This window comes from Oratosquilla oratoria, chromosome 2 (genome assembly GCF_046742065.1).
Source record: "Oratosquilla oratoria isolate Oo_2021 chromosome 2, ASM4674206v1, whole genome shotgun sequence".
Lineage (NCBI taxonomy): Eukaryota > Metazoa > Arthropoda > Malacostraca > Stomatopoda > Squillidae > Oratosquilla > Oratosquilla oratoria.
In genome coordinates this window covers 58,880,864-58,906,203 of record NC_134778.1, presented here as the reverse complement: position 1 = coordinate 58,906,203, position 25,340 = coordinate 58,880,864, and the positions used below count along the sequence as shown (strand labels likewise).

Below are 25,340 nucleotides of genomic sequence, written 5' to 3'. Positions count from 1 at the left end.
AAAGTTCAACATGCCTGTAACGGGACACTATACACCACAACTTACATGCTGTCTTAGTTAGGGGAAAGGAAACATGGAGAACACATGGCCAAGGAATCCTCAGTTGGAGGCGAGGTATTTTGTGAGGAAAGAAGAGAGGAGATGGAAAAAGATGAAGATAAGGAGAAATGGGAAAAAATTGTGAAGATGATTTAGATCAAAGTAACAAGTTAATTTTAAGTCAATTGCAATTCACTTAATTTCATCAGTCCTCACTACAAAAGTTTCTTTCATGTCCATCCATCCACCCATTCACCCAAGTCATATCCAACCTGACTTAACAAGCCAAACCGGATGACTATTTTTTACTTGAACTTTCAATACTGAAGAATCTAGACTGATATTTATCTGTGTAGAGTTAGGTCACAAGTATTTCTTTTCTGCCAACAAGTATTTTTCTACCAACAAAACTTGCATGAATTACCCAATATCTTGTCTTCACACAAAACTTTTCTTTGAAATTTTGAAGAAAAAAATTCAAGAATTGTGATTACAATAATTGTATAGTTCTTTGTCTTCTTCCTGTCTTAAAATGTAAGGCCCTACAAGGCAGCCTGCTGCATCACACACAGTAAACAGATCCTTGGAACAAGCCCACATATCACATCCATCAGGCATAATTGGCAAGAACTAATATTCATGAAAACTCCACCAATCAATTATTTGGACATGCAACAACAAAAACAACAAACAGAAAAAGAGGATTAGAAATAAACTTGTATTTCTGATTTACTTCAACTTAAGTCTATCCTATCAAACAAAGATTTGTGACAAATTCTAGTAAAAAACAGAATGCCATTTTCTGCCAAGAAAGCAGATTAAGATAAACTAAAAGGACAATATTAGATGGAAAAGAGAAAAAAAAAAAGAGAGATCCAATATCAGAGGTAATTTACTTTGATATACAGATATAATTAGCTTGATAGAACATATTTATATCAATATTTGTGTGAAATTAACTTTTTGTTTAATAGAGCCACAATCACCTTGGAATATTTTGTCACTTCATGGCATGGATCTTTTTAGTCATGAGGTCAATGGTCATGTCTCTTATAGAGAAAAATCTTTCCAACATTTAATTGTTGGTTTCATATAATTATCTATGTTCTGGAGAACTGAGGATGATGTCACCTGTAGGAATATTAGATCAAAAAGCTTTTCCTTTAGATGAAGTAACTTTTTTGCAGTTCTTGCACAAGCCCATAATCAATAACCTGTGAAGCGTGACTGTCCTAAAGTGACATTTTCTTATTATATCAAAGTCAGTACTGCTACTTCATTTCTTGGTCTTGGATCTGAGGCCTGCAACAACTTTGTAAAGAGATCAAGACAGACATTATCATCTTCAGACAGTGATTATAGCATCAACACATTAACACTGCAACAGCATTCATTCATTGGAAAGAACTTCAACTGATATTTCACAACTGTATGAAAGGATCAATAAAAATTATGAAAATAATTAGGTCGCCCAGTAATTAAGAAGGGTGGTAGAAGAAAGGATAGGGAGGAGAAAAGAAAGGAATGGAAAGGAATTGAAAAGTGTAAAATTCATTACAAAAAATTAAGATAGGAATTAAAACTGGATAGAAAAAAAATAGAGGATTAGGCTTAATATTAGAGACAGAAAAAGACTACTTAGTACTTTGTTGACAATAACCAGCACTTTTATTAATGGGGACAATATCACATCAATGAGATGGAGAGGGAAATACAAGGGGGAGGAGAGGTTAGGAAAGGAAGGGAGAAAAATGAGACAGAGAGGAGGAAGGGGGATGGAGAGGAAAAAGAGATGGAGGAGGTCAATCTGATACACATGAAGGATAGAACCAGGACAAAGGAGGAAAGGAAAAAAAAGAGGGGGCAAGGATGAAGATGTGGAGAATAAAGAGGAAGAGGAGGGAAAGAAAGAGAAGGATGAGGATGGGGGAGGAAGAGGAGTAGATGATGTTATGGTTTAGGATAAAGAAGGTGATGATGAGGAGATACAGAATACAAAGGTAGGAGTAGAAAAGGGCTGGAGGAGGAGGAGGAAAACAGAGGAGGGCAAGAAAGAGAACAAAGAGGAGGAGAAGGTAGAGGAAGACAGGAAGAAAGGGAACAATAAGAGGAAGAGAATGTATAATGCTGATGCTCTATGGCAGGTTTCTAATGTCAAAGGGAAACCTATGCTATGCTCTATTGGCCCACCTGGTTTCTTGCTAAGATTTCAGTCATTTTGATTATGAACATAGCTCCACCAGTAAGTGGAGATGATGATACAAATGGCTATTACAGAATTGTACATTTATCTTTTTCCATTTCAAACATCAGAAGTACAATTGTTCCCACACAGAGTGTAGTCATACACAGTGACATAGAGAGTTTAATTACAAATTACTCTGGAGATTGCAAGACCTGCCAAGTGGATAGATAGGTGGGCCAGGCACTGAAGAAAATGGCAGAAGGATGTCTGCCACAAATGAGGGTACTGGCTGCGATGCAGAGAAGGGATGTAGTAGAGCAAAGACTGACATACGACAGCCAAAAGACCAGGGCAGAGAAGGCAACCACACGAGGACACTCGCATACAGTAGTGGGGGAGTTTATAGATGCATTACAATGCCAGACTGGGCAACTTTGTAAATAAAACAACTTTTCCATATTCTACAGTTTTTGTTTTTTAACAAAAGGAATTACTGATTCAGAATTATTTATTCCCTCATACCATTAGATAATATTTCCCTTTGCGGATGTAGTCTGGTTTCCTTAAAATTTGGTTTTCATGTGCAACAGTGATAATTTTTTTTCCTCGTATAGAAGTTTTGATTCACATAGAAATTTGAAGGTGAAGACTGCAGGTGAAGAGAACCTGAGGAGGAATAGGATGAAGGTGGGGTTGTAAGAGAAGTTTAGTTTAAGAAAGAGGGGCAGACCAGAGCAAGCCAAGGAGGGACAGGAAGGGGTGGCAGGATAAAGATAAATTGAGGTTCTCTTGCGAATAGTGGGCATGGAAATAGAACAAACTTTTCATAAAACTAAAGTAAACCCCAGAGAATGCAGTTTGTAAAGAGCTATAAGTGAGGAGAATACCAAGTGAGTACTGTACAGTACTAGTGACAATAGGAAAATATATTGTTATGCCCGAAACATTTGCACTGAAGCAACACAACAAAGTTTCAGTTCTTGCTATTATTTGGCTCTTAAGACAGTAGTTAGAGGGTCCTATATAAATTGAATATTTTATCTTATAATCTAAATGCTTAAACTTTTGAACAACAGTTTAACCAGCAAATTACACAGTGAAACTTTGTAACAACAATTATGATATTTACAATGATTGCATTTACAGTATATAATCATAAGACAATAGCATTTCTCGTCTCATCAAGTGGCTTCCAACACGTATCATCCCATTGTATGTCAGTTAACACATCATGTGCCGCCGTATTGCTTGAGTGAGTGAGGGCCCAGCCCATAGGGGGTCTAGCCGGGGTGTGCCGCCTTAGCCCATGGGGGTGTGGGTGTGGGTGTTGAGGGCATCACTGTACTGGGGTGGAATGGAGGTAAGGAAGTTTAGGGGTGAGGCAACTGCCAGGTGATCCTGGTCTTCGGCATCCCATGGCAAGTAGTATCTCTCCTGAATACAAAACTCTCTATAGAAAAGTCTAACATAGACTACACATGTGCATATATATATGAATATATAATATTTTGGTGGACCTTGGCAGAGTTTGGTTATAAGGATACAGGTAGGTGTAGGTTTTCACTTTAGCATGTGGCTGTACAAGGGTTAGGTACCCTCACTGCCAAGGAGTATGTTCGGTACAGCCGTGGCGTGGCATGCTGCTGCCCCATCTGTGATGCTGTGTTTCAGAAAAACAGCCACAGGGCAAGACAAAGAAGTAAAGCTGATTGAAAGCCAAACTTGCCACCTAGTACAAGAGATGATTTGCCAGAGGTACAACAACACTAAGGCAGTGCTGGCAGGCGAGGATGATGTTGACACACCCTCATCTGCAGAACTCAAGGAAGGCAGTGCTTAATGCAAAGATATATCATTATATATACTTGTTTTGTCCAAAGTGCATTAGTCAAATAAGTAAGGCAATGATGGTGGCCTGTGCATACAATGATAATCAAATGTCAAAAAACAGTAATTGCTATAAAATGGAGACAATTATCAACAATGTTCATAGAACCATAACAATATCAACTTAATCATATCTAAACTTAGGTTTCCATCAATTTGCAGGTTCACTCACATGAGAGCAAAGACAAAACATGGCAAAAAATTATCCAATCTTGAATGCGAGTAGCATTGAACAAAATCAATCGGTATTACAAAAGTTCACTAAGGAAGTGAGGGAGGAAGAGGTTAAGATTACAAATGATTGTGTGCTTATTTTAATGTTAATGAGGACGGCAAGAAGAGAGCGGTGCTTGTGATCAGTGAGGTGTGTGCCTCCATGCAACAAATGTGTGTAGTGCGTGCAAGCAAGCATACATGCGTGCATGACAGCTTTAGCAGTACATGAGAAGAGTAGAGCCAGAGCTAAGGTGTTCCCATTCACATCAGATTGACTCAAAGGAAGGAACCCACCCAACTGTGTGAGTGAGTGATGGAGACGCCACGGCGTGGACAGGGTAGATTAAGACAGTCGACTTGCAAAGAATCAAGGAAACCAGAAGGTTACTATGGAGTCAGTGACGGGTCAATAAATTCTAGCTTGTGGTTTGTATATGGCACATAATCTCCAGTTTCAAACACTTGATTCTTGTATGAATTCTGGAATTCCTTATTTGATGAATCAATGTCAAATGCTCTGCCTGTTTACTTGACCTGAAATTCTATTTGAGAAACTGTATAATCATGCCCAAACTATTGCATTTGCAGTCTTCTTGTACAGACTGAATGGGCAAATTTTATTTCCACCTCCTAGCTCCTATATTCAAGGAGTCAAAATGTGATAATTTGCTGGATATTTGTTGAGTGACTCAACAGGAGCAGTGGAAATTGTTCTGACCATTATAGTTGTGGTGGTGATTGCTGTTGTGATGGTGGACAACAGGAGACTGGAGGGAAAAGGTAGGAGGAAGTTTCAGACCCAATCCACCAAGAAAGTTTGTTTGTGTCTCTTGGCTATAAAAAAAAAGAAAGAAAAAAAGAACAAAGATAAATAAAAAAAAAAGAGGATGAAGAAAAGGAGAGGGAGGTTGCTAGGATCAGGTAATGTGTCAAAGATCCAGCAAAAAATTGTGTGTGTGTAGGGGGGGAGGGGGAGATATGACATCATGTGTACTTGCAGTCCTTACCTCACCTATATGAAGTATGAGAAAGTAAACAAGGCATATGGAACAGGAAGGGAATGGGTGTGGGAAAAGGGGACAGTACGTAGGTAATGTCCTTGTAATGATAGAGGTGTTAACATATGGTGTAGTTTATGATTGTGCTAACCTTGGTATTCTGATTGCAACAGTGGTGGTGATGGTGGTAGTGGTGGTTGTGGTAGTAGTGGTGGTGGTTTTGGCAGTGGTAGTGGTGGTGTTGGTGGTTGTGGTAATAGTGTAAGGAGTAAGTTAAGTGGTACTGGTCAGGTGGTGAGGGCAAGAAGACACTCTAGGCTTTCCCACTTGCAAAACCCTTGACAAAGCCCGAGCTGCCTGTCAAGGCTGCGGCAGTGCTTTGGGGCCATGGTATGCCCTCTCAGCTAGAGGGCAAGTAGTAGTAATAGTAGTAGTAGTAGAAGTAGTAGTGGTGGTGGTGGTAGTGGTAGTAGTGGTAGTAGTAGTAGTAGTAATAGTAGTAGTAGTACAAACATACAAACATATTCATGGTGGGTTGATGGAAGCTACAGTAGTTGTGCTGCCCCACATACGTGGCTGGCAGCGCAGTGGCGGCAGCAGCAGCAGCAGCAGCTGTGAATGAGTGACTTGGGCCCAGCCGGGCGCCACGGCACAACAGCAGCAGCAGCTCGTACAAAAAGGCTATCTAGTGTCGTCTATCAACTGCACAATTGACATAGAGAGCCACTTGTATCACGAAGCAACTACCCAATACTTTAAGGTGTTGCTGTTGCTGCTATTGCTGTTGTTGCTACTGCTGCTGTTGGTGATGGGGATGGTGGTTGTGATGGTGATATTGCTTGTGCTTCTTCTGGTACTGGTGCTACTGCTGCTGCTCTTAAATCCTCCGTCAGAGAGTAGCATGGTGCAGAAAGTCACTAATAGGAGGAGGAGCAAGGATGGTGGGTTGGGGATGGTGGAACTTGAGGGCAAGTCCGGGACTGTGGCACGGACCTCCGCCAGAATGAACATGGAAAGGGAAATGTCGCTGCGTATATCCACTGCCTGGTCGTTGATCAAGTCGCTCACCTCCTCCAGGGCAGGCACACATTTTTCCTGTGAGGGATAGAATCAAAATTACTTGTTGTGTTTTGAGGGGTAGTTGTCTTATTTTGGCTACTGCTAAATTATTTTATTCAACTTTGTTATTCAACTTTGTTATTCAACTTTGTGTGATAGAAGAAAGGGTAGTGAATGGTGGGATGAGGAAACAAAAAAGGTTGTAGAAGAGAAGAAGTGAGCTTTCACAGATTGGTTACAAAATAGGACGAGGGAGTCATATGAGAGGTACAAAGAAAAGAAAAGAGAAGTAAAGCAAAAGGTAAAGGTTGCAAAGAGGAGAGCAGATGTGAAATGGGGTAAGAGTTTGACAGAAAATTTTGAAAGTAATAAAAAGATGTTTTGGAAAGAAATTAAGAGAGGAAGAGGAGGCAATTCAAGTAGAGAAGAAAAGGTAAAAGGTGCAGATGGAGAGATGATAATGGAAGAGAAGGCAGTAAGGGGAAGATGGGCAGAATATTTTAGGGAGTTGCTTAATGTGAAGGAGGATAGGGAAGGAATGATTGCTGCAGTGGGAAGTGCGAAGAAAATGAGAGTGATGAATGAGGAGAATGGAGGAGAAATAAGGAAGGATGAGGTGAGGGCAGTTGTTAAGATGATGAAAGCAGGTAAGGCACCTGGTCTTGATGGATGCCATGCGGAGTGTCTGAAAGAGGGAGGTACAGTGATGGTGGACTGGTTGGTGAGGTTATTTAATGTTTGTTGGAGAGAGGGTAGAGTGCCGGAGGACTGGAGGGGTGCCTGTATGGTTCCTCTTTACAAGGGAAGGGGGGACAAGTGTGAATGTAGTAGTTTCAGAGGGATTGGCTTGTCGAGTGTGGTTGGGAAGGCTTATGGGAGGATCTTGGTTGAGAGGATTGGGAGAGGAGCAGAGGGAGTGATTGGTGGGGAACAGTGTGGATTTGGGACAGGTAGAGGTTGTGTGGATCGGATCTTTGTGGTGAGACAGATATGTGAGAAAGCTATGGGAAAGGGGAAGGATGTTTTTTGGGCTTTTATGGATCTGGAAGGGGCTTATGATAGGGTGGACGGAGAGGCACTGTGGGAGGTTATGAAGATATGTGGGATAGGAGGAGGGCTTCTGGGAGCTGTCAAGAGTTTTTATGAGAATAGTAGAGCTTGTGTCGGGATTGGAAATGGAGAGAGTGAGTGGTTCGAGGTGGAGGTGGGACTTCGTCAGGGATGCGTTGTGTCGCCCTGGCTGTTCAACTTGTACATGGATGGGGTGGTGCGAGAGGTAAATGCAAGGGTGGTGGGTCAGGGATTGGAGATGGTTAAAGAAAATGGAGAAAAGTGGGAGGTGAGCCAGTTGTTGTTTGCGGACGACACTGCGCTTGTGGCAGGATCGGGGGAGGGATTGAGGAAGTTGGTGGCAGAGTTTGAGAGAGTATGTGATAGAAGAAAGCTAAAGATAAATGTGGGTAAAAGTAAGGTGATGAGATGTGCAGGGGGTGAGAGTGGTGGTGGACTGGAGGTGAGCATTGAGGGAGAGCGACTGGAGGAGGTGGATAGTTTTAGATACTTGGGTGCAAATGTGGCAGGGAAAGGTGGAGTGAAAGTGGAGGTAGAATGTAGATTGAGAGAAGTGAGTGAACGCCTTGGTGGATTAAAGAGTGTAATGAGGAATAGACATTTGGGAATGGATGCTAAGAGGAGACTGCATGAAGGATTGATTGTGCCGGCAGCACTGTATGGGGCAGAAACATGGAACATAAGAGAAGAAGAGAGAAGGAGTTTGAATGTGTTTGAGATGAGGTGTCTGAGAAGTATGATGGGGGTTACTAGGCTAGATAGAGTGAGAAATGAGGAGGTGAGGAGGAGAACGGGGGTGGAAAGGGAGCTGGGAGATAGGGTTGATGAAAGAATATTAGGATGGTTTGTACACATGGAAAGAATGAGTGAAGAAAGACTAGTAAAAGAGGTGTGGAAGGCAGATGTGGAGGGAGTGAACATGAGGGGGCGTCCTAGGATGAGGTGGATGGATGGGGTGAAGGGGGCTTTGTGGAAAAGGGGAATGTCTGTTGAGGAAGGACGGGAGAGGACAGAAGACGGGTGAATGGAGAATGGTTGTATATGGATGATGTTGTGATAGAATGAGGTGGAATGGGCGGGTGGATGGGGGGTGAGGTAGTATGTGTGAGCAAAATTTGATGCAGCCCGAAGGGATTTCTCCCCGTCCTCTCATTTTATGTAATGGGGGGACGGAGAGGGGGGGTCGCCGATTTAATGAAGCGGCCTTGCTGTGGATGTGCTGTGTCTTGCGGCACTGCTTCTGACCCAGGGCAGTGGACAAGGTGCAGGGATGACCCGTCATTCAGGAGGTGCTAAGATAAGAGGGAGGGTGGAGGGGTGTGGAGTGTATTCAGGGATGGAATGGGTGGGAATGATTTTATGTCTTTTTCTTTTTGGCTACCCCCCTTGTAAGGGGGAAAAAGCCTTGGTATATGTATGTATGTTACTATGTATTAGCAATACAGGTCAAAGCTCCCAAACTTGGGACCAGTGCCGAGCCGAGTAATAGAATTTTCAGATTTTTAGAAAATGTTTCTTTAGGTTTGGGAGCCATAATAGCAATAACAGGGCTAAAGAGGTACTTTAGACACTTGTAATAATGCTGGATTCCACACCAGAGTACTATCACAACAAACCACCACACCTAAACTGGTGGGAAATGATCGTAGTGGCACCAAGCAGCCACACCAGAAACTAGAATGCCTTGTTTTAGGTGTTCTTCTGGATTTTAGAGGACACGTAATCGTAGCAGTGTTTTAGGTGTTGCCAGATCTTAGATTGCCAAGTTTGGGAACTTTGACCTGTATTACAGGACTGACACAAAACCTCAATATCATCCTGTCTCTTTATATTTCCTTAATTTACAATTGTCAATCTTTAAAAATCTTGATATTTTAAGGTGCCTCATGTTTGAGGACACACAAAGTTCTTTGTTGTAAGCCTACATGCATTTTTCTTATTATCTTGATCCATTATATTTTTTATTGAACTAAAGTTACCTGTATAGTCTGGGTACATTCAGTTTCTCCTATTCCACCCTTATTTTGCTCCTACATTCACAATTTCTTTTAAGTTTGAAACTTATAGTATTATGCAGATAACTTGAAATTGCATCTTTGGCTCCTATTTGTTTAGCAAAGAAATTAACTTGCAGAGTGAATGAAATTCACTGTGCATCCATTCCTCAAGTTACTTCCCTCCTCTAATACAAAAATATCTACATTATAGTACACACACAACTATTGAAGGTGTGCACAGCAGTGTCTGTCTGTATTTACCTAGTTGTATTTTGCGGGAAGGGGAGCTATGCTCGTGGTGTCCCGCCATTGTATCTCGCAGTGTCTAGTTTGCTGTGATTAATATACTGTGTTCAATACAACCATACAAAATGTAGACAAGAAATGTATTCCCCTGAGACAACACAAAATCACACAATCCAAATTTCACACCAGAAATTCAAGGTTTCATCAAACACTGCACACTGAAACATGCCACCCCCATACTTATCCCTCATAGAATAAGACCAAATACAAACACTTAATGATGAGATCAACAATAAAATATATATAAAAAAACACTAAATTAGCAAACATTTGTCAACAGATTTAATCACAAAACACACCAAAATTTGTACACGATACTCAACATTATTACACTATCCAACTGTAACATACCATGCTCTTGTACAGCAATCACCACAACAATAGTCACCCTACCCTCAGACAACATGCAAACTCATAAATCACTTTGCATAGATATCTCATCCCTCACCTTGACAATTGATGTATCATCCAATGGAAAAAAATTCCCCACAGACTCAGACTATGCACCCTTCATACACAGCAAATGAAGCATATAATCCATAACTTCAAGCACTCGTTTGCTTGTGATCTGACAACATAAGTATCATCCGCCTAAAACACCTCAGACCACACAGCATACATACACTCCCCAACAATGAAAACAACAGCTATTCACACACCATACCCAACATCTGGAAGCTTGGGAAAATAATCACAATCCCCAAACCTAACAAAAACCCAACAGTTCCAGCATCACACCACCCAATCGCACTTCCCTGCACCCCTTCAAAGTCACAGAATGCCTCATACTACAACTTATCACACCACAAATCTCCCTTGCCAAATCACAACACAGTTTTAGACCACTACACTCACTCTTCTGATTGATCTTATACAAGTGTAAGGCTGGAAATTCTATTTTTGATACTTTGTTACACAAGGAGTAAATGTTTAAGGTAATGTGGGGGCAAGTCGCCTACAGGGGTGACACATATAGTCTCTCTTGAGAAAAAAACTATTACTCATATGATATCACTCTCAGAGGAAGAAGATCAAGATGCCCCACAACACCACCATTTTATTTTGGTGCCTGCTTTCTTGTTAAGGTTACCAGATAAGATTTTTGTCTTCGAAGGTCCAATGTAAGTTTTCAGGTTACTAATATAGTCCTATAATTGTGGATATGTTGTGATTACTTTGGTATACATTTGAATAATGAGTGCCTGCAGAGTAGTACTTTTAGAGGGATCAGTCTGTTGAGTGTAGTTAGGAATGCTAATGGGAGGGTTTTGACTCTTGAGAAAATTAAGAGAGAAACAGTTAGTAATTGGTGAGGAGCAGTGTAGGTATAGGAAAGTTAGAGGATGTGTGGATTGGATTTTTGTGGTAAGAGATTTGTGAGAAGGTTTTGACAAAAGGCAAGGGATTTTTGGGGGGGTTATGGATTTGGAGAAGGTTTGTCGGGGTAGACAGGATGGCACTGTGGGAGATATTGCAGATATATGGGACTGGGGGGAAAGCTGTCAAGGGCAGTCAAAAATTTTAACACTAATAACAGAGCCTGTGTTAGAATTGGAAATGGAGAGAGCAAGTGGGTTGAGGTAAAGGTGGGGGCGGCATCAGGCCTGTCACATGTCACCATGGCTGATCAACATGAACAAGGATAGAGTGGTATGAAAGGTAAATGTGAGTGAAGATGAGTGATAGGCAGGGGTTAGAGATAATGAAGAGTAGTGAGAGGTGAGAAAGTTCATGACACTGCACTTGTGGCAGGGTCATAGGTAGGATTAAAGCAGTTAGACAGTTTGGGATGGTATGTGATTGGAGAAAGTTGAAGGTAAATGTTTTTAAAAGTAAGGTGATGAGATGTACAAGGGGAAAGGATGGTAGCAAGCTGGAAGTAAGTGTTAAGGGAGAGAGGCTGGAGGATGTGGATATCTTTAGGTATTTGGGGTCACATGTGGCAGGAAATGGAGGAGTGGAGCTAGAGGTAAACTGAGAGGTTGAGAGAAGCAAGCAAATGTTTTGGGGGATTAAAAAGTGTCATATGAAATAAGCATCTAGAAATAGATGCAAAAAGAATATTATATGAAGACGTGATTGTACCAACGGGACTGTATGGGGCAGAGACTTGGGAGTTTGAGAGAGGTAGAAAGGAGAATTTTAAGTGTTTGAGATGTATGATTGTGGTTACAAGGTTGGGTAGAGTCGGCAATGAGATGAGGAGGAGAGTGGGGGTGGAAAAGGAGATGACAGATAGGGCTAATGAAAGAGAATTGAGATGGTTTGGACATGGAAAGAATGAATGAAGAAAGATTATTAAAAGAGGTGTGGAAGGGAGTACTACCTATTCATGCCCTCATTCCTCTGCAACTACCTGGGCCTATACATACCTTCTCTTCATTATACATGGAGGCTGTCATATTGTCTCGCAGCTCATCAAATTCTGGAAGTGTAGCCTGGAGGATGAGGTTCTCGCCAACATGCCGTACAGTTTCCACATTGCATGAGGTCTGCAAGAGGGTATCAGGGTCTTAATTCCAAAACTTACTACATGCAGCAATACCTTGCCCACAGTGTCTGGCCAGCAAAGCAGGAATAATTTCCTGTTAACTATATCCATTTTCCATCTTGACATTTTTTTTTCTTCTTTCTCTGAGATACTTTTCTCTGCTTTTAAATAAATAAATTAGAAAATTGCAAGAAAATGCTATGCTTGAATAATACCTATTATTGTACTTTGGATATATCAAAAGTATTCAATATTATGATAAATAAAAGCTGAGCTTTCATGAATACCTGTAGCTGTTACGAAGCTATCCTGGCATAGATGTCTGAACTCGCAAAAGGTATATTTTCTCAAAGAATACAGATATACAATCTAATAGACCTAATGTTATATGTGTATTACTCTGGTATATTTAATTCTAACATATTTATACCAACGGCTTTCCTCCTTACAAGGGAGGTAGCCAAAATCAAAGGCATAAATCCACTCCCACCCATTTCATCCCCACATACTCCACTCCCATTCATCACACCTCCCTCCCTCTTTTCCTGGATGATAGGTCATCCCTGCATCTCTCCTACTGCCCTGGGTCAGAAGCAATGCAGAAAGACACAGCACATCCACAGCAAGGCCACTTCACTTAATTGGTGAACCCCCTTTCTGTCCCCTAATGCAGAAAAAGAGAAGACTGGGAGAAATCCCTTTGGGTTGCTTCAAAATATTGTTCACACATACTACCCCCCATCCCCCACCCACTCCCATGCATCACAGCATCATCCATACACAACCATTCTCCACTCACCCCTATCCTCTGTCTTCTCCCTTCCTTCCTTAACAGAGATCCCCTTCTTTTCCAATGCCCCTTTTACTCCATCCATCTATCTCCCTCTACTTCTGCCTTCCACATCTCTTTTACTAATCTTTCTTCACTCATTCTTTCCATGTGTCCAAACCATCCCAATACTTTCATCAACCCTATCTCCCAATTCTCTTTCCACCCCCCACTCTCTTCTTCACCTCATTTCTCAATCTATCCAGCCTAGTAACCCCTATCGTACTTCTCAGGCATTTCATCTCAAACATATTTCAACTCTTCCTCTCTTATGTTCTATGTTTCTGCCCCATACAGTCCTGTCGGTACAATCATCCCTTCATACAATCTCCTCTTAAGATCCATTCCCAATTGTCTATTTCTCGTTACATTTTTTAATCCCCTAAGGCATTTGCTTCCTTCTCTCAATCTACATTCTACCTCCACCTCCATTACTCCCTTTCCTGCCACATAACTTTAACATAAATTTTAGTATTATCTTTATAAGAATATTATTTGCAAAACATAATTCATCCCTTTTCTTTCAAGAATAATATGGGCTTAAGTTGAATTGTCAAACTAAATTGATCTAGCTTTCTGGTGAGCCAAAAGATTCAAAATGGTAAGCATACACCCATACACAAAGTCCAAATATTTATCAGCTTCTGCTTGCATGTATAAGTAATGCACCTTACAATGAATCACTTTTTAGTATGGTGACTTCTGCACCATTTTGCAGAAAGCAGCTACAGCATACCAATATTAGCTACAGCAACTTGTTACATACATTTTTTTTTTTCCAGATGAGAGTAACAATATCATATAATAACACAATGGGAAGCATAGATGATTCCCAACCCTATAGTTAGTGAGATTTTAGAAGTACAGTATATACTCGAATAATAGTCAATCTCATGTAAAAATCAACCCTAGTATTTCATGGACAACAGGTCAACATTTATGGGTCTACTGTACATAGAAATAGCAATGTTAAAAAAATGGTGTGCCAGCCTTACTGTAGCTTGCCCTGTAGCTGGAATGCTTGGTGCTTCTAATGGAATGTTTATTGCTTACAGTAAAACACCATATGTTGATGGGTGCTACATCACCATTACTAAAATGCATGCACAGGATATGCTGCAAACCTTCAACTTTATTTCTTGCTCATCTGCAAACCTAACATGACATGTGCTTGTCTGTTTACAAGGTGAGAAAAGTGTTTTATAGACAGCACAATCTGGGAGCAATAGCAAGTGCCAGTTATATATATATATATATATATATACCAAGAGCTTTTCCCCCCTTATAAAAGGGAGATAGCCATATATATGTATTTATATATACGAGTATATATCACAACTCGTTTTACAACATAACAGTTTATACTGGCATTACTTTCTGATTTAATGCAGGATTCAGTTTTATGTGCAACTATCATTATTTTGACATTTATTATTATCATCATTTTAATATTTGTATTATATTTTGTGGCCTTAAGCTACACTGAATTCATAGAAAAATAAAAATGCAACAAAGGAATTGACATGGTAATCTCTAACATTTTCGGTGATGTGTAACTGGTCACTGGGTTCAGCTGTGGTGTAATTGTTGACCACTTCCATACGGTGACGCCTACGTAGGCGGCATGAGGAGCAAGTGGGTACTTGATGATGCCGACGTCAGCATCTTGATTATATTAATTGTAGTCGTACCTACGTAATTTCCATTCTCTCTAAATTGGCTTCATCAATTTTCTATGGTTATCAAAATACATGGGTGAAAGAGAACGAACGATTGAGCTCGCTGACTTTATTTTTTATAATGCGATTATTATGACGCAACATCGCATGTCGAGCAGCTAATGCTGCCAGACGTGCGATGTGCCCCGGAGTGAAGAGGTTAAGCATGCCTAGCCAGCAAATGGGAAATCCCAGATTTGATTCCCAGGTGGTGCCAGCTTCCCTATCTAACATGGCACAGTGAGTAGGATCCTTTAGTGGTGCACACTCCCAGATGGGCCCTCAATGGACAGGGCTAAGGGAGGGAGATGTGCGAGTGGTCACTGGAGGGAACTGTAATGTGGTGTAATCGATAAGCATGCCTACGTGATGTGTGGGAGGTCCTGTGTTCAATTCCTGGGCAGTGCCAGTTTTTCAGTGACACTCCCTATCTAACAGGTGAATACTGTTGGTGGTGGACAGTGGCATTGTGCATATACTTTTGTCAATTTTGGTATTCACAACATTAAATTACATTAATTAATTAGGAATAAAAATACATCTCTCATATACTGTACGGTGTTGAGTGTGACCTGTGTCCAGGTTAACCTCTTCACTCCGGGGCACATCGCACGTCTGGCAGCATTAGCTGCCCAACATGCGATGTTGCGTCATAATAATCGCATTATAAAAAATAAAGTCAGTGCTCAATCGTTCTTTCTCTTTCACCTGTGAATTTTGATAACCATAGAAAATATGATGAAGCCAGTTTAGAGAGAATGGAGGTTACATAGGTACAACTACAATAAATATAATCAAGACGCCGACGTCGGCATCATCGTGTACCCACTTGCTCCTCATGACGCCTACATAGGCGTCACCGTATGGAAGTGGTTAAGGACAGCTTGGGGGGCAACATTGCATTGGCTACAATGCCAAATGAAATGGAAATCTTACTGTTATTGTCTTTCCCTCAGATCCTAAGCCATTCCTATCACCATACAGTTGTGTTATGAATATATATGTATATTACATAAATAGATGATGTACAGACTAACAGTGAGAAATGTCACCATGTACAGGTCATCATTAGATGTGTCAATAATGGGGGTTTCCCAGAGTCACAGCAAAGGGGTCAAGTTGGGTCATATTTACTATAGGACGTGTGTTTTGATGCATAGAATCAGTAACATTACTGTAATTCATTGTGGTCTCATTTGCTTAGAGATCAATTGGATTTCTTTTACTGATAGGGTACATTCCATTCTAATTTGAATTTCAACCTCTCAAATGTAGTATCCATGTAATAGTTGACCCCATAAATTTGACCTTAACAATTGTATAAAAGAATCTACTTTTACAGAGTATATACAGTATACATCCATTGTATAACAAGAAGAAATAATATCAAATTCTCAAGAGTGTCTAACAAGAGTACAGACAGAGAAGATACAAGCTGAACTCACACACTTGCACAATACCCTTTACAGAAAGACAAGTTATCAGGAATAATACAACTGCAATACATAATACATCTCCCTTCTTACCTTTGTGTCCCTTTGCTGATTGAAAGAAGCAACATAGCTGGATTAGAGAAAGATCTAGCAATGCTTAGTTTTAATTAAATAAGGGTACTTGGCTGGAGGGTGGAGAGGTCTTTAAGAACATTCAAAGCAAATATCCAAATCCAATAATCATGACCATGTCTTAGATCTGTGTTTTAGTACGCATGGGGAAAATATACCATTTATTACTATATTTAAATGCCTATTCAAGACATAGGATTAACTACTATAAACTATCACACTATTTTTCTTTTCAAATCATTACTCACTTGAAAATCTTGGTTTATTTGTTTTACTATCATTTCTATCCTATCTGACTACAGGTTGAGAATCTTTTATATAAAAAAAAAAAAAAAAAAAAAAAAAATTCTAGAAAGTTATTTAAAACTAGACTGCAATTTATATTATCTGATCGAGAACAAATCATGTAGAATTTGCACAAAAAGTTAAGTAATTCTTCATAATCATAACATTTTATTTTGTATGAAATAATGAAGAAATGTGAATTAATGACAATTACCTACACGTGGTAATCCTACAAGATAGATGGTGGAGCTGCCCATTTTCAAACCCCATGAACCCCTTCGGCTCCCAGTGAAATTCTTCAAGTTATGGTATCCAGGAGGTGCCAAGATAAGAGGGAGGGAAGAGGGTAGAGGGGAGTGGAGTATGTAGGGGATGGAATGGGTGGGAGCGGTTTCTATGCCTTTGTTTTTTGGCTACCTCCCGTGTAAGGGGAAGAAAGCCTTTGGTATATGTATGTAGGTTACCTGGTTCAAAATGGGACTATAAAGCCAGATCTGGAATGCCTGAAGCCATTGTTCCAACTATTGGTTCTTACCAATGCAGTATCTGAGGGAGGATAGGGAGGGAAAGATAGTTGCAGTGGGAAGTGCTACGACAATGACCATGATGAGTGAGGGAAATGGAGGAGAAATAAGGAAGGATGAAGTAAAGGCAGTTGTTAAGATGATGAGAGCAGGTAAGGCACCTGGTCTGGATGGATGCCATGCAGAATGTCTAAAAAAAGGAGGTACAGTGATGGTGGACTGGCTGGTGAGGTTATTTAATGTTTGCTGGAGAGAGGGTAGAGTACCAGAGGACTGGAGGAGTGCCTGTATAGTTCCACTTTACAAGGGAAAAGGGGACAAGTGTGAGTGTAGTAGTTTCAGAGGGATTAGCTTGTTAAGTGTAGTTGGGAAGGCTTATGGGAGGATCTTGACTGAGAGGATTAGGAGAGGAACAGAGGGAGTGATTGGCGAGGAGCAGTGTGGATTTAGGACAGGTAGAGGTTGTGTAGATCAGATTTTTGTGGTAAGACAGATATGTGAGAAAGCTATAGGAAAAGGTAAGGATGTTTGGGCTTTTATGGATCTGGAAAAGGCTTATGACAGGGTAGACAGGAAGGCACTGTGGGAGGTATTGCAGATATACGGGATAGGAGGAAAGATTCTAGGAGCTGTCAAGAGTTTTTACGAGAGTAGTAGAGCATGTGTCAGGATTAGAAATGGAGAGAGTGAGTGGTTTGAGGTAAAGGTGGGACTTCATCAGGGATGTGTTATGTCACCCTGGCTGTTCAACTTATACATGGATGGGGTGGTGGGTCAGGGATTGGAGATGGTTAAAGAAAATGGAGAAAAATTTGATGCAGCCTGAAGGGATTTCTCCCCATCTTCTCCTTTTCTGCATGAGGGGACGGAGAGGGGGGGTCGCCGATTTAATGAAGCAGCCTTGCTGTGGATGTGCTGTGTCTTGCGACACTGCCTCTGACCCAGGGCAGTGGACAAGATGCAGGGATGACCCATCATCCAGGAGGTGCCAAGATAAGAGGGAGGGTGGAGGGGAGTGGAGTGTATTAGGGATGGAATGGGTGGGAATGGTTTTTATGCCTTTTTCTTTTTGGCTACCTCCCTTGTAAGGGGGAAAATGCCTTTGGTATATGTATGTATGTAAGATTGCCAGGTGGAGGATGGAGTTGTCTTTGTACAAGTTTGACATAGTCAAAGAAAAAATGTTGCTACAGATATTCTCTTGGGTTTGTTCTTCAGTCACCATCAATGAGTTGACTGAGAAGGATATGTTCTGTGTCATTCAGGAATAGTGTGGCTCTCCTATTTCATCTGCAGTCAAAAGGTCCTACTCAGGAAAGTGATGGACCCATGCCACATGTGCAAAGTTGAACCCCAAACATGTCTATCCAAATTCTAGCCCATTGATAAAGGCTACACATGTTTTTGAACCTCTGAACATAGGTTTTAAGAGACCCATCCCATCATCTATCAAGAATCACTACCTGCCTACCATCATGAACAAGTTCTCTAGGATTCCTTTTGCATTTCTTTGTCAAGACATGATGACATCCACGGTTATCAAGTACAGTACTACCTCTCATTAACGGACTAAAAGGGGGGTAACGGTGTCCGTTGATGTGAATAATCCATTGATTTGGAGTGGTTTTTGGGTGGCATAGTGATTACACAGCACTAAACAACAGCACCGAAAACAGAGCGAAAACACCACAAGGACAGCCAATTAACGTCGGTTAATGAGAGGTAGTACTGTATCTCTGCCAATTGCTCTCTATTTTTCCATAGATTAATACAAATGGCCTTCATGTTGCAGGGGTTGAAGAATTAACCTAATGAACAAGCATTGTCACTTGTTGAACATCTCCACATACCTCAGAAGGAGGTGGGCTCATTGAGAGATACAATGGTATCATATGGAAACAGTAGTGCTGGATCTTAAGTCACAGAGTCTACCAATAACTGAGTGGAAACCTGCTCTGACTGATGCATTGCATTCTATTTGATCACTACCTTACATATTGATCAACTGTACACCTCATGAGCAGATTTTCAGTTACCCAAGAAAATCAACCAGCGGAGCATCCATTCCTATTTGACTCATGATCCCTGATCAGATGGTACTACATATATAAGTGTTAGGTGTGTCAAAGCAGGCCTCAACCTGCTGTTAATATGGTTACTCTTCTGGAAGCCAATTCATCATGTGTTTATATCAGTTTTCTTGATGGAAGGAAGTCTACTTTTCCCCTCTGTCATCTTCCTTTTACTAGAAAATGTGATGCACAAGATGATATTGTAGTGTCTCCTATGCACTTGATGCTGATCACATCTGGACATGTAGAGCAACCACAAGTCCTACCCAGAAATGACAAAAATTAGGACACTAATGACTCTCAGCCAGAACATATCCAGCTGCACAAATGACACTTGCCTGTCATATTCAATATCTAACCCTCAATGCTTGAGGAATGAAAGGTAACCTCTGGTTCATCTCCATGACTGTTGCAGAGCTATATGACCTAAACAGGTGACTGAAGTTAGTCTGGTGCATGCTTCCCTGCCCACTCTACTACAACTGAATATCGGCAAATAGTGGAGAATGTGGTGACAATCATGGTGGACCTTTGTAATAATAGTGGTTTCCATATATTATATTGCATGTGGTGGCAATAATGGAATGGTTGTAATGTTGGTAAAGTTTCTTTTGCAGATTGTGTTCTGCATATTTGTTGGAAAATATTAAATGAAGGTCGAGTTTGGAGTAGTGATTGTTTGACATAACCATCAAATAATATTATGATGTTATGACACCATTTCTTGAGAAAGGTACAAGTTGAAACCTGTCGAGTGAAGCTTTACAAAAGCACTTTCAAAGTCATGTCTCCCTTCCCTAATCTTTTCATACCTGTCTACACTAATTCTAAAATATGATGCTCACTATGCAGTAGAAATATGTTAATCTTTTGGATAATCTTTTATTTTTTTTCTACATACATATACCAAAGGCTTTTTCCCCCCTACAAGGGAGGTAGCCAAAAAACAAAGGCATAAAAAACACTCCTACCCATTCCATCCCCAAATACTACACTCCCCTCCACCCTCTTCTCTTGGCACCTCGTGGATGATGGGTCATCCCTGCATCTTGCCCAGTGCCCTGGGTCAGAAGCAGTGTCACAAGACACAGCACATCCAATGCAAGGCCACCTCATTAAATTGGTGACTGCCCCCTCTCTATCCCCTCATGCAGAAAAGGAGAAGATGGGTAGAAATCCATTCGGGCTGCATCAACTTATTTCTCACACATACTCCCTCATCCCACATCCCTCACCCACTCATCTAAACCACTTCAAGTTATTTTGAATAAATGATTCTCAACATGTATTAAAATTGTAACATATACATATGTCAGGGCAAATTTACTACATTCATGGTTTGTATTCTGACTGATAAAATATTTGTTCTAAATTTCTATTGTAAAAGTATACTGGCCAGCCAGACCTATATTACACAGGTGTCACTGAAAATAAAATGTGAAAAATATATATATAATTTCAATGAAAGGTGAATACCTTTTGTGTGCAGCATAAGTTGGATAATATCTGTTTTAATAAACCAATACATTTCTCTACCCTAATCCTTACAGGGAACTGCTCTATTTATTCAATAATATATTTCTTTTTGTATCTCATATTTGTCTATATTGGTTACTTGTTTAGAGAAATTTCTTGTGACTATTGGCAAATTTTCCCAAATTTATTCAGGCTTATTAACAATATTTACAAGATGTCAAATATTAGAAGTTGAATTGTATGAAATACTTTGAGGTTGCATATCCATAATTCATGGAATCAATAGTACTATTTTGAATAAAGATTTTAAAAATCTAAGACCATGTCATGATCAAATTAGGAGGATTTTGGCAAAGAAGCAATACAGAGACTTTGGCATATACTCATCATATCACGATACAATTAAGGCCGGTTACAATCACTGCTATTACTGTCAGTAATCTAGTTTTTAAAGTATGATGGGTTAACACAGGTTTCAAATGAACATACTAAACAGAATCAATAAATTTGTTACCGAATTGAATTCTAAATGTAATGAAATTGAAATAAGTCTACATAAAATAACTATGAAGTACTTAAAATCAGTATTATGCGGAAGTTTGCTAAATGTGACATAAATGAGATGATAAATGAAATAAAAAAGAATCTATTATGGTAATTAGAATGGAAATAAGAGAATTAGTTGGGGGCATCATTAATAACAATCTGTCTACAAAGATTGTAGATTGAGGACAGTAGTTATGAACGTTTTGACATTACCATGGCCAGAAAGTGGGATTGGGGATAACCTAAATCGGATGTCACAAAGAGATCTTCTGGTTTTCCTTTTCACAAATGCCAAAGCTTTGTTAACTGACATAGAGACAGTTTTAATTAACTACTTTAGATCAGCAGCAAACTGTGCACTACTATAGAATTTTCCTTATTTTACCCAAAATCAGATGTTAGTGCACAATTTGCTAGTGGCCCAGCAAAGTTGCTTGAACAGGCATTTAACCACATGTCAATATTTTTTTTCACACGACCTCATGATGCTCTCCCATTTCTGACAAAGATATCTTCACTGACAACTCTAGCCACTCCTTTCTTTGTTCTGAGCACTGCAATCATGTCAGCTTTCTTTTCTGTTATTGATGGTTGTATGGTTTGTCTGTTAGGGTCAAGACCTGTTTGGTTGTTGCTCTTTGTATTCTCTTGATCTCATTTATGTCCTTCATTTTGTGTGGGGACCAATCCACTGCTGCATATTCTAATCTGGGGCAATTAAGCTCTCAGTTTTTTATTATTTCTATCCATTTGTAAAAGGACACTCTTAAGTTCATCAACAGCCTTGTGTCACCCAATCAGTCATGCTGATGTATTTGTCAGGTGACATCACCCCCAATCCTTCTTTTACTCTTGTAATTGTTTCATTCCTCAATGACTATATCTAATCGTCTGTACATGTGTAAATGTAGTGTCTTAAGTTGTGATTCATATCTTTACTTTATTTTCAATGATTTACTCATTTATTCTTTTCTTACTCTTTGCTAGTATCTAAGATTCTATGTTTTTTTATTAAATTTCATTGGTATGTATTAGTCATGTCCCCTTTTTTCTACCTTTCTCTTAATGATGGTAGGCCCAAGGTTTCCAGTCTCTGCATGAATAACTGACCTTGTAAGCTTGACACCCACATAGTGCTTGCTGTTTGTTCCCTTTTATGTTCTGTTATGCCTTCCTTCTTGTGTGGGCTTAACACTAATTCATATTCCAAACTTGGTTTCAAGTACTGGATTATCAATACTATGACTATATCCAGAGTAGCTGAAGGTCATTTAAAACATCTAAAAAACTTATCTCTGCCTCACAGAAAAGAAAAAATATGATACCGAATTTGGTAGCACAATATTTTGACTTCAAAATCCAGCTATCATAAGCCAATTACATTCAAATCCCTATTTGCCAGACTAAATGGGGGAAGTTCAGTCCAGGAATCCCAAAAGTCTGGCAACTGCAAAAGCCTCTCCCAATCCAGACCATAAACCATTTCAGACTTTTTGCATATGAGTATTGTGTCTAGATTATTTACATATTTTCCAGTGAATATCCCAATAGTCTAGACCAGGGGTTCTCAACCTTTTTCCTACTAGGCTTGGATCTAGGAATGAAGAGGTATGCTGCTAGCCCCAGTGAGGGGTGGGGAGTTGCACTTTGGTACACCATATGGTGGCAGTGGTGATGGCAGTGACAATGCAATGCTCTTAGATGTATCCTATTTGCTTTTTCCGAATCAGAAATACAGTGCTAACATCAATATCTTTTTGATTCCCCTTTGGTTAAAATTTTTTCAAGATAACTTGTAACTGTACTCTGGATTATTTTTATCTATGTACATTACTTTATTTCTGGCCACTTTTGAGATAATTTTTCTGATCTATTTATATCTCCTTGATTTTTCATTTGATTCAAATGATCATTTACTTCTAAGCTAGATTTTTCTTCACCAGGAACCAACAGTGGGTACTTGCAGTAATCCTAAGAGATAGTTGTTTGAAAGAAACCTCTCTAACCAAATTGTCTCAATTCCCATTAACACCATCGCCTCTATGTTCAGGTTTAGTGCTGAGAGAGTTGCAATTGTTCTTTGAACTGGGCTCGTGTTAGAAAAAATCATCACTGTGCAGCTAATTTCAAATCTCGTCACCACCCTCTCCTCAATTCAGAGGTGCAGCCTTGAGTGGCTGGCACTTGCTCTGGACTGGGCCCAAGATCTATTAACTTTCACTACTCCATTTTATTTATTTATCTTTTTTTTTCCATAAAAATATCTGACAACTGGCAACAGCTCCCTCTCTTCCTCCTACCAGCCAGTGACATAAATGGGATCACATAGTACAACAGATGATAATCCAACATATCTTCCCAGGGAGCTCAAAGGGAAGGTTTAAGTTTCACTTCTTACTACTGCGGGGTTGCAGATTTCTAGGCAGTGAAACTTGAAGCAATACGTATTATCATTCTCTTTACCATTTATATACAATAAGTCTTCTAACTTAAGGTGATATTGAAAAATTAGCAGTAATAGAAGCAGAACTGAAAAAAAAAATTCTAACATAATCTTGAAAAAAGATTGGTGGATGAAAAAAGAAACTGTAACCAACATGCATTTTGGTACCCCTTTTCTATTCTTTCTGTTCCATACGCATTCTACACATACTGGGGTTATATATCTAACCACACATCATTCCAAACCTATTAATTCTATCCTAAATCAAAGTGATGGCTCAGCTTCACAATGCAGAAGCAAACCATAGGCAAGTACAACTGCGCTCTTTATGCTACAGAATAAAAATGCTGTTGCTGTCCATAAGGACAGGGGGCTAAATTGTACTACCATACCCAGGCACCTATTACTTTTTTCAGCTACTGCTGCTTCTACCTCCTTTCACCTCTTCCAAAGCTGCCATCATCACTCAGATGGACAGGCAAAACATGGAGAGCTGAGGGCATTCATTACAGTAACAGAAGTAGCATATATGTGACACAATGAAAGTAATGTGCAAGCTGGAGTTCCATCCACCATTACTTAACTTCCCAACACTGTTGGCAATTCTAAGGATACTTTATTATGACAAAAAGCTACAACAGACATCTGAGGTTAAAGGGTTAAGAACCCTGAAGGGAGGGCATATGAAATACCTGTTTCTATTTGCCTAGACAATTTCTACATGAAAAGAGTTTAATTCATTGTATCACACATCCCCTAAAAATTGAGCTCTATTTTATTTTCACTATTACAACTCAACCTGCTTGCCTTTACAAACTTCAGCATTCAGATATCACAAATGTTTCTACTGAAAAACCCCATCATAAAGCAAATGTATATCAGCATTAGGCTACTCAAAAATTAGTACTCTATCATGGGTCAAAGATGTTCTCTTGTATATCTAAACAAATGTCAAGCTGTTAAAAAAATGCAACATTATTTAAAAGCAACTTTCATGCCATAAAATCTAAATATAATATCTCAAACTATTATCTAAAACTTTCACATGCTAGCCTGTCTACTCACTTGGTAACTTCTGTTCTATCGATAAAAGCAATTCTCAAAAGAACACGATCAATACATAGCTAAATATATGTGTGTGTGCGTATAATATATATATATATTTGTATATACATGTATTCATCTATTTATGCATGTTCTAGAAACAGTTTTGCTTTATCATGCCATGTAATACTAGAAATTTCTTTAAATTACATTTTTCAAATTGATTCCCATGTTCTGGGCCAACCACATTTTTAAATTGCATGCTGGAGACCTGTGTGCCACCAAGTAACCACCTGGTACACTAACTGCTTTAACATTTATTATTATAGTAATAGAATAAGGAAATTATTTTTCATAATGCAACTTGTATTTATTTGCAAAATAATTTAATTTTGGTGACATGATAGTGGGTGTTTCATCCTCTTTCCATACCCATGGTAGGTGCAACGCTCGGGGAATCCACTCCATTTTCTATTTGCATAATTTTCTAATTGTGAGACAGCCAAAAGAATGCATATTTAGTGTAAATAGACAAATATATATATATAAAATATATATAATGTACACACACACGTATCCACGTACCCAT

At 39.6% G+C, this 25,340-nt stretch overlaps 1 protein-coding gene across 4 annotated transcripts in view; it reads right to left on the bottom strand.

Annotated features, from left to right (window-relative positions):
- Positions 1 to 2,674: 2,674 nt before the first annotated feature.
- Positions 2,675 to 25,340, bottom strand: part of LOC143038872 (uncharacterized) — a 378,814-nt gene continuing 356,148 nt past the window's right edge. For all 4 annotated transcript variants that reach the window (XM_076208539.1, XM_076208530.1, XM_076208548.1 and 1 more), the window contains 2 exons: positions 12,131 to 12,250; positions 2,675 to 6,420 (listed from right to left, as the gene is read on the bottom strand). In XM_076208539.1, the coding sequence (XP_076064654.1) occupies positions 6,058 to 6,420; positions 12,131 to 12,250 (483 nt within the window). In that variant the 3' untranslated portion in view covers positions 2,675 to 6,057. The remainder of the gene's footprint in view (positions 6,421 to 12,130; positions 12,251 to 25,340) is intronic.